Source organism: Gobio gobio, assembly GCF_949357685.1.
Source record: "Gobio gobio genome assembly, chromosome: 12".
NCBI lineage: Eukaryota > Metazoa > Chordata > Actinopteri > Cypriniformes > Gobionidae > Gobio > Gobio gobio.
In genome coordinates this window covers 8,773,542-8,790,328 of record NC_137105.1, presented here as the reverse complement: position 1 = coordinate 8,790,328, position 16,787 = coordinate 8,773,542, and the positions used below count along the sequence as shown (strand labels likewise).

Here is a 16,787-nt window from a genome sequence, read left to right as displayed (position 1 = left end):
GCCATAAGCCAGCGTGGTATTTAGAGCGTGCACTGTTTACATTGTGTCAGAGAGAAGCACCGAACATCAGGGAGAACAACTAGTGTGTGAGTTTCTGTATTCATTTTCCTCACTTGATCTGTAGTTCAACTTTTGTTTAGAACATTGTATGTGTGCTGTAGTTGGCCGTTTGTTGTAGTCTCGTTTGTTATCGTTTGACCTCGTGCGAGCTAACGCGTTTCACTGGGCGTGGCCATAAGCCAGCGTGGTATTTAGAGCGTGCACTGTTTACATTGTGTCAGAGAGAAGCACCGAACATCAGGGAGAACAACTAGTGTGTGAGTTTCTGTATTCATTTTCCTCACTTGATCTGTAGTTCAACTTTTGTTTAGAACATTGTATGTGTGCTGTAGTTGGCCGTTTGTTGTAGTCTCGTTTGTTATCGTTTGACCTCGTGCGAGCTAACGCGTTTCACTGGGCGTGGCCATAAGCCAGCGTGGTATTTAGAGCGTGCACTGTTTACATTGTGTCAGAGAGAAGCACCGAACATCAGGGAGAACAACTAGTGTGTGAGTTTCTGTATTCATTTTCCTCACTTGATCTGTAGTTCAACTTTTGTTTAGAACATTGTATGTGTGCTGTAGTTGGCCGTTTGTTGTAGTCTCGTTTGTTATCGTTTGACCTCGTACGAGCTAACGCGTTTCACTGGGCGTGGCCATAAGCCAGCGTGGTATTTAGAGCGTGCACTGTTTACATTGTGTCAGAGAGAAGCACCGAACATCAGGGAGAACAACTAGTGTGTGAGTTTCTGTATTCATTTTCCTCACTTGATCTGTAGTTCAACTTTTGTTTAGAACATTGTATGTGTGCTGTAGTTGGCCGTTTGTTGTAGTCTCGTTTGTTATCGTTTGACCTCGTGCGAGCTAACGCGTTTCACTGGGCGTGGCCATAAGCCAGCGTGGTATTTAGAGCGTGCACTGTTTACATTGTGTCAGAGAGAAGCACCGAACATCAGGGAGAACAACTAGTGTGTGAGTTTCTGTATTCATTTTCCTCACTTGATCTGTAGTTCAACTTTTGTTTAGAACATTGTATGTGTGCTGTAGTTGGCCGTTTGTTGTAGTCTCGTTTGTTATCGTTTGACCTCGTGCGAGCTAACGCGTTTCACTGGGCGTGGCCATAAGCCAGCGTGGTATTTAGAGCGTGCACTGTTTACATTGTGTCAGAGAGAAGCACCGAACATCAGGGAGAACAACTAGTGTGTGAGTTTCTGTATTCATTTTCCTCACTTGATCTGTAGTTCAACTTTTGTTTAGAACATTGTATGTGTGCTGTAGTTGGCCGTTTGTTGTAGTCTCGTTTGTTATCGTTTGACCTCGTGCGAGCTAACGCGTTTCACTGGGCGTGGCCATAAGCCAGCGTGGTATTTAGAGCGTGCACTGTTTACATTGTGTCAGAGAGAAGCACCGAACATCAGGGAGAACAACTAGTGTGTGAGTTTCTGTATTCATTTTCCTCACTTGATCTGTAGTTCAACTTTTGTTTAGAACATTGTATGTGTGCTGTAGTTGGCCGTTTGTTGTAGTCTCGTTTGTTATCGTTTGACCTCGTACGAGCTAACGCGTTTCACTGGGCGTGGCCATAAGCCAGCGTGGTATTTAGAGCGTGCACTGTTTACATTGTGTCAGAGAGAAGCACCGAACATCAGGGAGAACAACTAGTGTGTGAGTTTCTGTATTCATTTTCCTCACTTGATCTGTAGTTCAACTTTTGTTTAGAACATTGTATGTGTGCTGTAGTTGGCCGTTTGTTGTAGTCTCGTTTGTTATCGTTTGACCTCGTGCGAGCTAACGCGTTTCACTGGGAGTGACCAGCTGTATTCACTAACGACACTTACCGTGAGTATAAATTGAGCAGTACTCCGCGGCAGCGGAAGCGGCAGCCCTCGTGTGAAGCCCTCCTCGTGTGAAGACCGAAGAGTGTAAAGACATCGACTCTACTCTGTGCGACTCCACTCGAGCAAGGACACCGACAAGGCACTTAAGTATAGCTTTCCTTCCACTTTGTCCACTTTTGTGTTTTGCTTGTTTTCATCTGTTTATTTGTCTGACCTGTCTTCATAATGTGCTTCCAAATCTCTACTATTACCACACACACCCGTAAATCACGCTCAGGACATTCTAGACGCCGTAATCCCAATAATCTGCGTAGTGTACCTATTTCCTCTGCTACATTAATGTCCATTCCAATTGGTCTCTGGAATTGCCAGTCTGCTGTAAACAAAGCAGACTTTATTTCATCTCTTTCCACTCATTCACATCTCAGTCTCATGGCTCTAACTGAGACATGGATCAAACCAGAAGACACTGCCACTCCTGCAGCTCTCTCAAATAATTTCTCTTTTTCACACACCTCTCGCACGATTGGGAGGGGCGGAGGTACTGGTCTGCTCATTTCAAAGGATTGGAAATTTGAGCCCATCCCTTCTCTATCTGGCAACTGCTCATTTGAATCACACTCAATCACGATCACTCACCCTGCTAAAATCCATGTTGTAGTTATTTATCGCCCTCCAGGTCAACTGGGGAACTTCTTGGAGGAGTTGGATATGTTACTCTCTCACTTTCCCGAGGATGGCACTCCTCTGGTACTGCTCGGTGACTTCAACATTCACCTTGATAAACCACAGGCTGCAGACTTCACCACTCTTCTGACCTCATTTGACCTTAAGCGAGTATCTACTGCAGCTACTCACAAATCAGGTAATCATCTGGACCTTATCTACACGCGCTACTGCTCCACCGACGACCCTTTAGTTACTCCATTGCACACCTCTGATCACTTTCTCATCACTCTTAACCTCCTACTGACTCCTGACACAACACACACTCCTCCCCAGATCACCTTTCGGCGTAATCTACGCTCACTCTCTCCCTCCCGTCTATCCACTATGGTTTCATCCTCACTCCCTCCACCTGCTCAGTTCTCAGCACTGGACACTAACAGTGCTACTGACACTCTTTGCTCCACTCTAACATCTTGCTTGGACAACCTCTGTCCCGTTTCAACCAGGCCAGCCCGCACCACTCCCTCTGCCCCCTGGCTGTCTGATGTTCTCCGCGAACATCGTTCTGGGCTCCGGGCGGCAGAGAGGAAGTGGCGAAAAACTAAAAACACTACTGACCTGACCCTGTATCAGTCTCTCCTTGCTTCTTTCTCTGCTAATGTCTCCACTGCTAAATCTACATACTACCACAACAAAATCAACAACTGCTCTGACTCTCGTGCACTTTTCAGAACATTCTCTTCACTCCTTTGTCCTCCTCCCCCCCCTCCTTCATCAACTCTTACAGCTGGCGACTTTGCATCATTTTTCACAAATAAAATCTCCTCCATCAGCAGCCAATTCTCCGCACCACAAACCGACACGCACATCTCAACAACCATCACACATACGCTCCCCTCTTTTTCTCTGCTCTCTGAAGCTGACATCTCCAAACTCATCCTTTCCAACCACCCCACTACCTGTCCACTTGACCCTATCCCCACTCACCTCCTTCAGGCCATCTCTTCTTCTGTTACTCCTGCACTCACTCACATTGTCAACACCTCTCTTCACACCGGGACTTTCCCCACAGCATTTAAGCTGGCTCGGGTAACCCCACTGCTTAAGAAACCCTCTCTGAACCCAGCACTTTTAGAAAACTACAGACCGGTATCCCTTCTGCCTTTCATTGCAAAGACACTCGAGCGAGTTGTTTTTAACCAGCTCTCTACGTTTCTTGAACAGAACAACCTCCTGGATATCAACCAATCTGGCTTCAAAAGTGGCCACTCAACTGAGACTGCCCTGCTCTCGGTTACTGAAGCACTGAGACAGGCAAGAGCGGCTTCCAAATCCACAGTACTTATCTTACTGGATTTGTCTGCTGCTTTTGACACAGTTAACCACCAGATACTCCTGTCAACTCTCATGGAGATGGGCATCTCAGGAACTGCTCTCCAGTGGCTCAAGTCTTACCTCTCAGGTAGGTCCTTCAGAGTGTCATGGAGAGGTGAAGTGTCTAAGTCACATCATCTAGCCACTGGAGTTCCCCAGGGCTCAGTGCTTGGACCACTTCTCTTCTCCATCTACATGTCATCACTGGGAACTGTCATTCAGAAACATGGCTTTTCCTATCATTGCTATGCTGACGACACTCAACTCTACTTCTCATTTCAACCAGATGATCCCACGGTTGGTGGTCGTATCGCTGCCTGCCTAACAGACATTTCTGCCTGGATGAAGGAACATCACCTGCAACTCAACCTTCCAAAGACAGAACTGCTTGTGGTCTCAGCCAACCCAGCACTTCATCATAATCTCTCCATTCAGCTAGGATCATCAACCATAACTCCGTCCAGGACAGCCAGGAATCTTGGAGTTGTGATTGATGATCAGCTAAAATTCACTGACCACATTACTGCAACATCCCGGTCCTGCAGATTTGCGTTATACAATATTAGGAGGATCAGACCCTTCCTATCAGAGCAGGCCACACAACTCCTGGTCCAAGCTCTTGTTCTCTCCAGACTGGACTATTGTAATGCTCTTCTAGCGGGCCTTTCGGCATGCACTATCAAACCCTTGCAACTGATCCAGAATGCAGCGGCAAGGGTGGTCTTTAACGAGCCGAAGAGAGCGCACGTCACGCCTCTCTTCATCAGTCTCCACTGGCTGCCAATAGCTGCTCGCATCAAATTCAAGTCACTGGTGCTCGCCTTCAAAGCAACCACTGGCTCTGCACCAATATACCTCAACTCGCTTGTTCAGACTTACACACCCTCCAGGAGCTTACGGTCTGCCAGTGAACGACGCCTTGTAGTGCCATACCAAAGAGGCATGAAATCACTCTCACGGACCTTTTCCTGGACTGCCCCCACCTGGTGGAATAACCTGCCTATCTCAATTCGAGCCGCCGAGTCTGTAGCCATTTTCAAAAAACGGCTAAAGACACGTCTTTTCCAGCAGCACCTAACCAATCAAGAATAGCACTTAACATTCCATTCGATTCATTTTCTGTCTGTCTAATTTATTTAAAAAAAAAAAAAAAAAAAAAAAAAAAAGTTGTGTGTTCTGTGTTAGATTAACTGAGACTTGTTACAGCACTTGCATACTGTAGCCCTTGACCGTTCTAGTTGCTTCTATTGCTCTCATTTGTAAGTCGCTTTGGATAAAAGCGTCTGCTAAATGACTAAATGTAAATGTAAATGTAAATCATCTGGTGTAATATATTTTAAAAGATTTTGCCTGTTTAATTAGCTTCTACTTATTAAAAAAAAAAAAAAGAGCTGCTAGACCGTAGTTTAACTACTCTGAATTATGAGTATCTTAGCAAACTACAGTCTCAGGTAGCTTCTCCATCTCGGATAAATATGGTAATTATGATGTGTGTTTTCTGTGTGTGTGTGATATCGCTCCTGAGAGATTGATCTGGGTCCGGTGGGAGAGGGCTTCAGCTCTTATACTGCAGTGGGCAGAGATCAATAAAACTCAGGGGCGAGAGAAAGAGAGCCACAGTATATCAAGATTAAATAAATGTACAGCTCACTCACGGGCTCACGCCTCGCTGAGGGAATCATGGGGGCTGGAGCGGCTGCGCGAGAAGAGCGAGAGTGATTCACAGCGCTGCAAGAGGACAGCCTTATTGAACCATAAATTAGTTTGCATGCATTTTTACAGCAGCCTGAGATTGACTTCAGATACAGTTAGAGCCTCCACAGAGACACTGAGATGCACAGCTTTCAGAAGAACCACACAGACGCTGAACGTGTGCCATTTGTTGATTCAAACTTAGCAGATTTTGATACTTCAGGGAGGCAAGGGCCTGTGCACCAAAATTTGGTTTCGGCTGAAACAGTTTTCAAAATCATGGATTGAAATGGTGGTGTTTTATTAGAGCATCTACGATTTGACTGTCACTGTCTATTTTGTGGTTTGCTATGAAAGGGTCGGCTTTCAAATTCTGACAATTTGACAAAATTCAAACAAAAAAATACTGTTTTGCTGCTCTTTTACGTGGCGTGACAGATATAGTGCCTCAGTTCAAGGGAAGTGGCAGTGTGAGTGCACATTAACAGATCACCTCTTCCTGTTTAATACTAGTTATAGCACCAAATAAACACGAATGAGCATCTGAAGGTATGTTGAAAGTACAACTTACTGAAATGTATCATGTCTCGCATAATCGCTCAATGTTTTGACAGTGGAAAGATGTCAATAAAACTTGTAAACAATGTTGCGTAACGTTATTTTACCTCAGGAAACTAATTCAATATTCATATGTCCATTATTAGTTAGCTAGAAGAAAAAAAAACTCTACAGAGGAGCATTTTGCTGAATATATGCACAATATCACACACACACACACACACACACACACACACACACACACACACACACACACACACACTCACACACACAATATCACACACACACACACACACACACACACACACACACACACACACACACACACACACACACACACACACACACACACACACACACACACACACACACACACACACATGTTTGTTTTTGTGAAATGTGAGGACATTCCATAGGCGTAATGGTTTTTATACCGTACAAACCGTACTTTCTAACCCCTTACACTGCCCCTGCCCCTAAACCTAACCCTCACAGGAGACTGTGCAGTTCACTTTCTGTGAAAAAAACCTAATTCTGTGTGATTTATAAGCATTTTGAAAAGTGAGGACATGGATAACGTCCTCATATTTCACCCTCTTTTTGTAATACCTATGTCATACCCATGTCATTATACACATTTGTGTCCTGATATTTCACGAAAACATGCCCACACACACACACACACACACACACATATATATATATATGTGTGTGTGTAATACATACATTTATAATGGCTTTTCAGGATGTCTTAAATGAAATTACATGGATGCAATCTGTCGAGTTTCGACAAGAAACAGCTTTCCCATTTAATGTCCACAATTTGATGTATTTCTGAAAATTATGATTAAAAAAATCACATATTGTGGTATCATCTATTTCAGATGAACCTTCTGCTACACGGCTCATAAAAACGAAACCGTGATTGATCGTTTTATATCTCAGCCAGACGGTCTCTTCCTGTAAGTGGCTGGTTCTTGAGCCAGAATAAGCTGCAATGTAGGACAGACCTTATGCCACTTAGTCAAAGTTCTGGCTACGGTAACGTTAGACTAGTGAAAGACAGATGAGAACTAGAATGTAAAAGATTACAATTGCGAGTCAAACCTGCAGAGAGTCTCGGCCGCGTCCTGGGTGTCTGCATCTCCTGCCGTGCGTGAGGCAGCATGTGGTACCGCTTGGCCTCGTTGACCAGGTCTCGGCAAGCCTCAGACGACTTAATCAGCTCCTCATTGTCCACCACATTCAGCAGGTAACTGGGGTGGATGAATGGAAGTCTTACGACGGCCAGCAATTCGGATATGTGCTGTGAGAGAGAGACAGAGAGAGAGATATATTCAGCATGTGATTTCAGCCTGAGCTTCTTGTCTGCCAATCATCGGGGGAAAATGATTCAATTCAACTGAACGATTCTTTTAGTACATGAAGATTGAATAGAGGTTGCATATACTAAACACTTAACAGATACTAATAATAAAAAATACCACTTCTTTGTACCTTTTTTAAAAATAGAAAAGCACCATTTATTATGATCAAACTGTTGCCAAGTGAATCTTTAAGTAAACGTGTTCATACAGTGAGAACAAGCTGTCAGTGTCCATACTGATTTAAAGGCGATGAAAACTGACTGTGTTGTCTCGTCCCGCGTCAGCTGCATTTTGGCTAAAAGGCTGCGCTTGAACACACCAAATGGACTACAGGCGACGTGCGTTCTGTGCTTACGTGTAAGGACATAACGGTCTATATCAGCAGGTATAAATAGTCTACATTTATCATTCAAATAAGGAAATTGAATCTAGGACTGCAGCGTTTGCTTACCATTTTGAACATTAATCAATCATTTCTTCATTCCAGGATCATGTTGCTATGAAAATAGTTGTGCATTGGAATGCTCAGGTAAGATGACGTAAAAATTCAAACAGCCTGTCTGTGTCGTCTTGACTTTCGCAATTAAACATAAATTAATACCTTCATTCAGCAAGGATGCATAACATTTATCAAAAGTTATGGTAAAGACATTATAATGTATCAACAAATTTCTGTTTCAAATTAATACTTTTTTAAATTTTTACTATCAATTATTAAAAATATATATTAAATAGCACAACTGTTTTCAATATCGATAATGATAATAAATGTTCCTTGAGCAGTTTCTTGAAAATGATTTCTGAAGGGTCATGTGACACTGAAGACTGGAGTAATGAGGCTGAAAATTCAGCTTTAACATCACAGGAATAAATTTACATTTTATATTTTTTTTCTCCTCAGCCACTGTGGCTAGTGGTTTTCCAAAGTTACTAGCCACTCAGCATTTTCACTGGCCACAATTTTGACATCGATAACATGGGAAAAGAGTGCCATATAGATATTTTTAATATTATCTCATAATTTGGTGGCAGGTTTATTATGCTGTCACTTTAAGACCTGACGCACGGATCCATTGTACTGTTACACATGTGTTTTCTTTCTCATCGGTTTACGTTCACTTAAAACATAACTGACTGTTTACGTGAATACTATTATTACATAATTTTGTGTGTATTTAACTGTTAAATAACTCAATTTACTGAGCGGTGCACACACTTTGGGTGTGAACACAAAATCGGAGTAAAATTATGCGCAATTCGCACTATTCAATGTAGAAATTCAAGCCCTGTAACACCAACAAAATTCATCCGGAGCAAATGAAAGGAGTGGGTGAGGGGAGACGGTTTGTGTGTAACTCACTGTCAGAGAGATGAGAGAGAGAGAAAGCACAGCTGGTATTGTGTATCTATTCTACGTAAAATTAGTATTGAAAGCGTTTCAGATATTTCAGTATATGCTTTTTTAAAAGACTACAAATGAAAAATGTATTTATTATATAGCCTATATATATATACACACACACACACACAGTATATATACGTATGCATATATACAGTATATATATATGTGAGCAGGTCCATGTCTCTTAGTTAGGGGTTGCTATGGTGAGGACTATCCTTGGCCAGCTTGTTTGTTTAGAGTCATCCTCAGTGGGGCTTTTGCTCACGTCAGCGTTAAATGCTGTAAACATGAGTTGACAGGGACAGCAGCCAACCCGACCCCCTCACCTCTGTGCTCACAACGCATTACGTACACATCCGTAAAAAAAACAGACACGGGCGGTGTGAACACCTGGGCTTCTGTTGTCTCTCAGAGCGAGACGTGAAGAGATTCTACCTGATCTGACCTTGACGAAGTACTCTTACTATCCATTCCTCATTAAAGGCAACATTTCATAGTGAAACTGCATATTCAATAAGAAAAAAGTAGGGCAAAACTTAATTTTATCTACTGGGAATTCAATGGATTGTGAAAAGTACGTAGAGGCTGAAGGTCAAAATCACCCGTGAGAGAAACTCCATGTATCTCAATGCTAAGGATTTGTTTTCAAATCTATCTGTGCTTTCAATTATTGCTGTAACTTTTACTATCTTAAACTTTTAATTACTGCTTAAAATATTGGAAAGATTTTTCTGTATATACTAAAATATAAACCTGAAAAAAGTATTTAAAAATATATAATTGCTACCCTATCCATTATTGGATATTTTCGTGGTTAAAAATAATAAAATACAATGTTATCTTATATTTATTATTGGTCTATGTAACTAAATAAATAAACACATAAATTAATATTAAATGGTAAATAATTTATCTAGTTGGCTATTTATCAAAAGAAAAATATAAATTAAGAATTTAAAAAATCCACCAATAACCAATATAGTATAAGATGGAAATGATATTATAGTGTGCACAAAAAATCCAGCTATTATAAGTCAATGAGGTCAACTCTCTTATTTTATGTTAATATGAAAATTTGAGGTTGACATCCCAGCTTTATTAACCCAGCATTGATATCCCTTACCCAGCATCCCTAAGCAAAAACTGTTTATTTAGCAAACATGTTCCCCAAACAATAGAAGGCAAGAGGCCAGGGCACGCAACGGCCCGAGAGAGATTTCAGAAATGTGTGCCAGCTCTCGGCACGGCCTTACACGCACGCACTTTGGCTAAACCATCCTAAATGTGTTCCGGATCTGAATTTTTTGGTTTACTCACCGCATTGGCAAGACGTCTGCTTTTAAGGAATGTTAAATGCTGTGTGTTTACATGTCATATGTGCATTGTTTGCATACTGATATAATATGCTGGTTTTAGCATATGTCCCACCAACAGGATCACATATCGCTGAACTGCTCCATCATCCCGACTGTGAGATCAGGGATTAGGGATCCCAGTGAGGATCTGATCTAAAATAATGTCACGGCAGACGGACGCTCCCCCGGCGCCACCCCCCGTTCCCCCTCCCCTCCACACACTCCTGCCAGCGTACCGGTTTAGCCGACCCAGCCAAACTGCTTTGGACTGGTTAGAGAAAATAATCACGATCTCCCGGCTCGACCCGGCCGCCGGGACCAGACGGGGGGGGGGGGATTTGAGCTCAAGCTCATAAATCTGAACAACTAAAGCGTTGCTGGTGCTCGTAGGCTCCTGTCTTGCGTCGGCCGATTAAATGATAGCGATAAAATATGCAACCCTCCAGAAGAAACGAAAGAAGCAGAAGCAGCTCAGCGGTGACAGATTTCACCCTGAAGGAAAGAAATCATAAACTCAGATGAAACTAAGATGAAGAATTCCACATTGTAATGTAGGCATCAGCCTTTAAAGGGGACACACACCCTCAAATCCACATATAATGTCAGAGAAAAATTCTTAAAAATAAAAAAGTTGCAGTACAATGTTCATTTAGCATGTAAACAGACCTGCGATAAAATGTTTTATTAATTAAAAATAATAATTATATTCAAAAGAAATTAAAAAATATTTAAATGTATTTATTATTATTATAAATATACAGTATATGTAAAAGTCATTCGAACTAAAAATCCAGCATCATTTTCCCACCATCATGTTTCAACTTGTTAGGCTCAATAATGTTTGACTGAACATGACAGATATGTATTATACTGATATCAAAGTTATTATCTGAGATATTATCTGTGAAAAGTTGAAAGCCCTCAGGAACGCTCACCCTCGTGTCGTTTCAAACCCTTTCGTTCTTTTGTTCCCTTTCGCCTTTTGTTCATCCCTTTCGTTCATCTTTGAAACACAAATGAAGATCTTTTCAATGAAATCTGAGAGATTTCTGTCCCTTCATTGACAGCTATGCAACTGATGCTTCAGAAAGTTCATAAAGAGGTCGTAAAACTAATCCATATGAATTGAGCGGTTAAGAGACTTGATCGCTTTATATGATGAACAGATCGAATTTAGGCTTTTAATCACATATAAACATTCATCAACTCATGCATATGGTAAACGGAAACATGTTCGCTTGACGTGCGAGAACCAATGAGGTTCATTCTCGTGTATTACAGATTAGTTTTACAATCTCTTTACGAACCTTTGGAAAAAAACAAACAAGCAGCTGTGTTGAGCTGCTTTACCATCTCTGACCTCTAACCCAGCACACCACGCTATGGAAACGCACCCATCCCATGCGGTTGTGTGAATTATTCAGCAATAAACAGCACCGGGGCGACTCATGCTATAAGGGCATTATCTGCACACAGACGCTCCTCCCACACACATCCTGTATCCATCTGCCTCATTTATATTCATGTATCCAGCACCTTACGCTTAGACTCCTTCCAGTGCTAGGCTCAATTTGTCAATGAGCTTAACGACGCCAATCTCCAGTGCATTAAATCAATGCTAAAGGGATCTGACATCCTCTGCTTAAACTGGCCGCTTCGGTTCTGTCTGACAGACTTCATCAGTAGGGCGTGTCAGGGTCAGATCTGTGAATCAGCGCAGGTTCATACACCTCAGGTTCCCAGTGCGGATGGCAAAGTCCCTATCCTCTCTCTCTGCTGTCTCGTAGAGCTATTTGTCTTCGTGTCCAGGCATGCCGCTAGCACATTTCCCTTCTGTCATCCAGGACCTCCAGGGACGGGGGTCCTTCTATTCCTGTCATGAAATTGTCAGGTGTTGATCACCGTGGGGAGGTGATGGGCCTTTGTGCCGTATGCATGACTGGAGATCACACGATGTGCTCTCGGCAGTAGAAATATAAATCAAGAAATGCATGGATTATGGTTAACGGTTATGAATATGAACTAATAAAAATGCATCAAAATGTATCATTTAAAAAATATGTGCAAGCCAACAAAATCTGCAAAAATATTACATATTAGATTAGATTAGATTAGATTCAACTTTATTGTCATTACACAAGTACAAGTACAAGGCAACGAAATGCAGTTTAGGTCTAACCAGAAGTGCAATAGCAGCAAGTGCAGGATATATACAATGGTTGCGTAAGTGCAGGGCATAAAAATGTTCTGAATATATATAAATATGTATAAGTAGAGAGATGGTTATTACTATAAGTAGAACTGAATTTACAGATGAATATATACAGTGAATAAATATACAGATGGCTATTACTATAAACAGAATTTACAGGTGAATATGTACTATGAATAAATATACAGATGGCTATTACTATAAACAGAATTTACAGGTGACTATGTACTATGAATAAATATACAGACGGTTATTACTTGAACAGAATTTTACAGTTAGAGGTATACAATAATATGTTAGGCTAATATGAGGAATATAGCAGTGGATTAAGTTAGTACAATAAATTATGGACAGAGCTATCCGAAAGAAAGTGTAAAAGTGCAGTGGAAAGTGGTTGCATATTCCAGTTAGAAGTACGGTGCAAAATGCAAATGTAAACATTGTTACTGTAAATACAGTCGGCAGTGCAGATGAGCATTATCCAGTTACGGTGTGGTAGTGCAGAATGCATAAGTAAACAGTTGTTACTGTAATAAACAGTCAGTAGTGCAAATAACAAAGTGAAGGCAGATGTGAGGTAGGAGAGTTATCAGTTTATGAGGGAAGTGGATCAACGGGGGTTTGAGTTCAATAAAGAGACAGCTCTGGGGAAAAAACTGTTCTTTAGTCTGCTGGTCCTGGTCCGGAGGATCCTGAAACGCCTGCCGGAGGGCAGGAGAGAAAACAGTCTGTGGGCTGGGTGAGAGGAGTCCTTGAGGATGCTGCGAGCTCGATGCAGGCAGCGTTTCCTCTGGATGTGTTCGATGGCAGGCAGTGGAGTCCCTGTGATGCGCTGGGCAGTTTTCACCACCCGCTGCAGTGCCTTGCGCTCCGCAACAGAGCAGCTCCCATACCACACTGCCACACAGTTGGTCAGGATGCTTTCTATTGCGCAGCGGTAGAAGTTCACCAGGATAGCCGAGGAGAGCTGATTCTTCCTCAGTGTCCTCAGGAAGAAGAGGCGCTGGTGAGCCTTCTTGACCAGGCTGGAGGTGTTGGTCGTCCACGACATGTCCGCCGAGATGTGGATCCCCAGGAACTTGAAACTGGAGACACGTTCAACAGCCATTCCATTGATGTGGATGGTGTCGTGTGTGCCTCTTGACTCCTTCCTGAAGTCCACGATGAGCTCCTTCGTTTTGGTGGTGTTGAGGAGCAGGTTATTATCAGCGCACCATGTGGCCAGGTGCTGGATCTCTTCCCTGTAGGCAGTCTCATCGTTGTTGCTGATGAGACCAATCACCGTAGTGTCGTCCGCAAACTTGACGATGGAATTAGTTCCATACACAGGCTTGCAGTCGGAGGTGAAGAGGGAGTAGAGAAACGGACTTAGCACACAGCCCTGTGGTACACCAGTGTTGAGTGTGATGGATGTGGAGCAGGTGGATCCTGATCGAACATTCTGGGGTCTGTCAGTTAGGAAGTCCAAAATCCAGTTACACATTGAAGTGTTGATGCCCAGGTCTCCAAGTTTGGCAATTAACTTGGATGGGATGACAGTGTTGAATGCTGAGCTGAAGTCAACAAACAGCATGCGTGCATAAGTGTTTTTACTGTCCAGATGGGTGAGCACAGAGTGCAGTGCCATGGAAACGGCATCCTCTGTGCTCCTATTGCTGCGGTAGGCAAACTGGTGTGAGTCCAATGTGGATGGTATAGAGTCTTTTAGGTGTTCCAGGACCAGCCGCTCAAAGCACTTCATAATGATGGGTGTGAGTGCTACAGGGCGGTAGTCATTAGGGCACCTCGGGCTGGAGTGTTTCGGCACTGGCACAATGGAAGTGCGTTTAAAGCATGATGGTACAGCTGCTTGGGCGAGAGACAGGTTGAAAATGTCTGTAAAAACCCCAGCGAGCTGCTCCGCACATGCCCTGAGCACACGTCCAGGGATGTTGTCTGGTCCAGCAGCCTTGTGCGCGCTGATCCGGCTCAGTGCCTTGCAGACATCTGTGGTGGAGAGTGTGATTGGTGGGTGGTCAGCTGAGGGTTTGAGCTTGGTGGCAGTTTCTCTGTTGTCTCTTTCAAAACGAGCATAAAAGTAATTTAGCTCATTCAGGAAGTTGACATCAGTGGCTGCGGGGGTGGAGTGGGGGGGTTTGTAGTCACTGATGGCCTGGATGCCCTGCCACATGCGTCGAGGGTCAGAGTTGGAAAAGTGACCCTCAATCTTAAGCTTGTAGCAGTGCTTGGCCTTTTTGATGCCCCTCTTCAGGTTTGCCCTGGATGCGCTGTAGGCTTGTGCATCTCCTGATCTGAAGGCAGTATTGCGTGACTTCAGCAGGAGTCGTACTTCCCTGTTCATCCAAGGCTTCTGATTTGGGTATGTGGTGATCTGTTTCTGGGTTGTAACACTGTCGATGGTGGTATTGATATGATCCAATACTGAGGAGGTGTAGGAGTCAATGTCCGTGTGAGCGCCACTGGTGGCTTGAGAAGCAAACATACTCCAGTCTGTGTTTAGAAACCTTTCCTGGAGTGTGGAGTCTGCCCCCGCAGGCCACACCTTGATGGTTTTCATTGATGGCTTCACGCGGTTGATGAGGGGTGAATATTTGGGTCTGAGAAACAAAGAGAGGTGGTCTGACTGTCCCAGGTGGGGGAGGGGTGTCGCAACGTAGGCTCCGGCCATGTTTGTGTAGACATGGTCTAAGGTTTTGTTTCCTCTGGTGTGGCAGGAAACATGCTGGTGAAACTTGGGTAGCACTGACTTTAAGTTTGAGTGATTAAAGTCACCTGCAACAATAAACGCAGCTTCCGGGTGATCAGTCTGTTGTTTACTGATGGCTGCGTGAAGTTCTTTCATAGCAAGCTTGGCATCAGCATCGGGTGGAATATAAGCTGCTGTGATAATAGTGGAGGTGAACTCCCGCGGTAGATAAAACGGTCTACATTTAACCATGAGAAACTCCAGGTTAGCTGAACAATGACTCCCAACAATAGCAGAGTTTGTGCACCAAGCTTTGTTAATATAAATGCACAATCCACCCCCTCTGCTCTTCCCAGAGCCATCTAATGTTCTATCCGCCCGGAGTGTGTGGCGTCCCGCTAGCTCGATAGCGGTGTCCGGTATTCCGCTGTTTAACCAGGTTTCCGTGAATATTAGGACGTTACAGTTCAAAAGTTTCTTACTGTGTGTGATGCTGAGTCGAATCTCCTCCATTTTGTTCACTAGCGACCGTACATTGGCAAGGAAAATGCTGGGTAAAGAGAGCCGATGAGGAGTAAGCGTTAGCTTAGCACGCGTTCCTCCACGTCTCCCTCGCCTTTGTTTACGATCACGCCGCCGTCTGCGTGCACTTCCGCCCGGCCGGGTAGAGTGCAGAGTCACCGGTGTCTTAGCGATCTCAGGAAGGAGTTGTAGATTGTCCATAAAACTGTCGGAAATTCGCAAACCAATATCCAAAAGCTCAGCGCGGGTGTACGATGTAAAGGCACAACTGTTCTGTGCGAACAGACCCGAGAAGAACAGGAAAAATACCGCAAAATTGCAGAATCTGGAGAGACGCTGAGCCTCGCGATCTACTCGCGCCGCCATCTTGTATACCGCAATATACCGCAATATAAAATATACATATTATATTATTTTCCTGAATAAAATATTGGCCCCACTTTATATTAGGTGGCCTTAACTACTATGTACTTACATCAAAAAATAAGTACAATGTACTTACTGTGTTCATATTATATTGCAAAACACCTTTGCTGATATTGAGGTGGATATGGGTAAAGTTAGGGACAGGTGTGGTGGTAAGGGTAAGTTTAAGGGTAAGGTTAGGTGTAAGGGAAGTGTCAACAGTGTAATTACAAATGTAACTAGACAATGTACAATGTAAAAACATGTATGTACACAATAATTGCAATGTATAAAAAGATTAATTAAAATGTTAGTACATAGTAGTTAAGGCCACCTAATATAAAGTGGGTCCAGATATTTTACATAAAAAGATGTTTACATATAGTCCACAAGACAAAAATTAGCTGAATTTATTCAAATGACCCTGTTCAAAAGTTTATGAACCATTAATTCTCAATACTGTGTGTCGTTCCCTGACGATCCATGGCTGTTTTTTTGTTTTGTGATGGTTGTTCTTGAGTCCCTTGTTTGTCTTGAGCAGTTAAACTGACCAACGTTCTTCAGAAAAATCCTCCAGGTCCTGCACAATCTTCAGTTTTCCAGCATCTTTTGCACATTTGATCTCTCTCCAGCAGTGACTGTATGATTTTGAGATCCATCTTTTCACAC

General features: G+C 43.1%; 1 protein-coding gene and 1 long non-coding RNA gene across 3 annotated transcripts in view; one reads left to right on the top strand and one right to left on the bottom strand.

Annotated features, from left to right (window-relative positions):
* klhl29 (kelch like family member 29) overlaps positions 1–16,787 on the bottom strand; it is a 410,063-nt gene that overhangs the window by 85,160 nt on the left and 308,116 nt on the right. For both annotated transcript variants that reach the window (XM_079832066.1, XM_079832067.1), the window contains one exon: positions 7,277–7,475. In XM_079832066.1, the coding sequence (XP_079688192.1) occupies positions 7,277–7,475 (199 nt within the window). The remainder of the gene's footprint in view (positions 1–7,276; positions 7,476–16,787) is intronic.
* LOC307135102 lies at positions 2,677–4,805 on the top strand. The gene is made up of 3 exons (XR_013817630.1): positions 2,677–2,741; positions 3,770–4,007; positions 4,206–4,805. It is a non-coding gene; the product is annotated as an uncharacterized lncRNA (long non-coding RNA).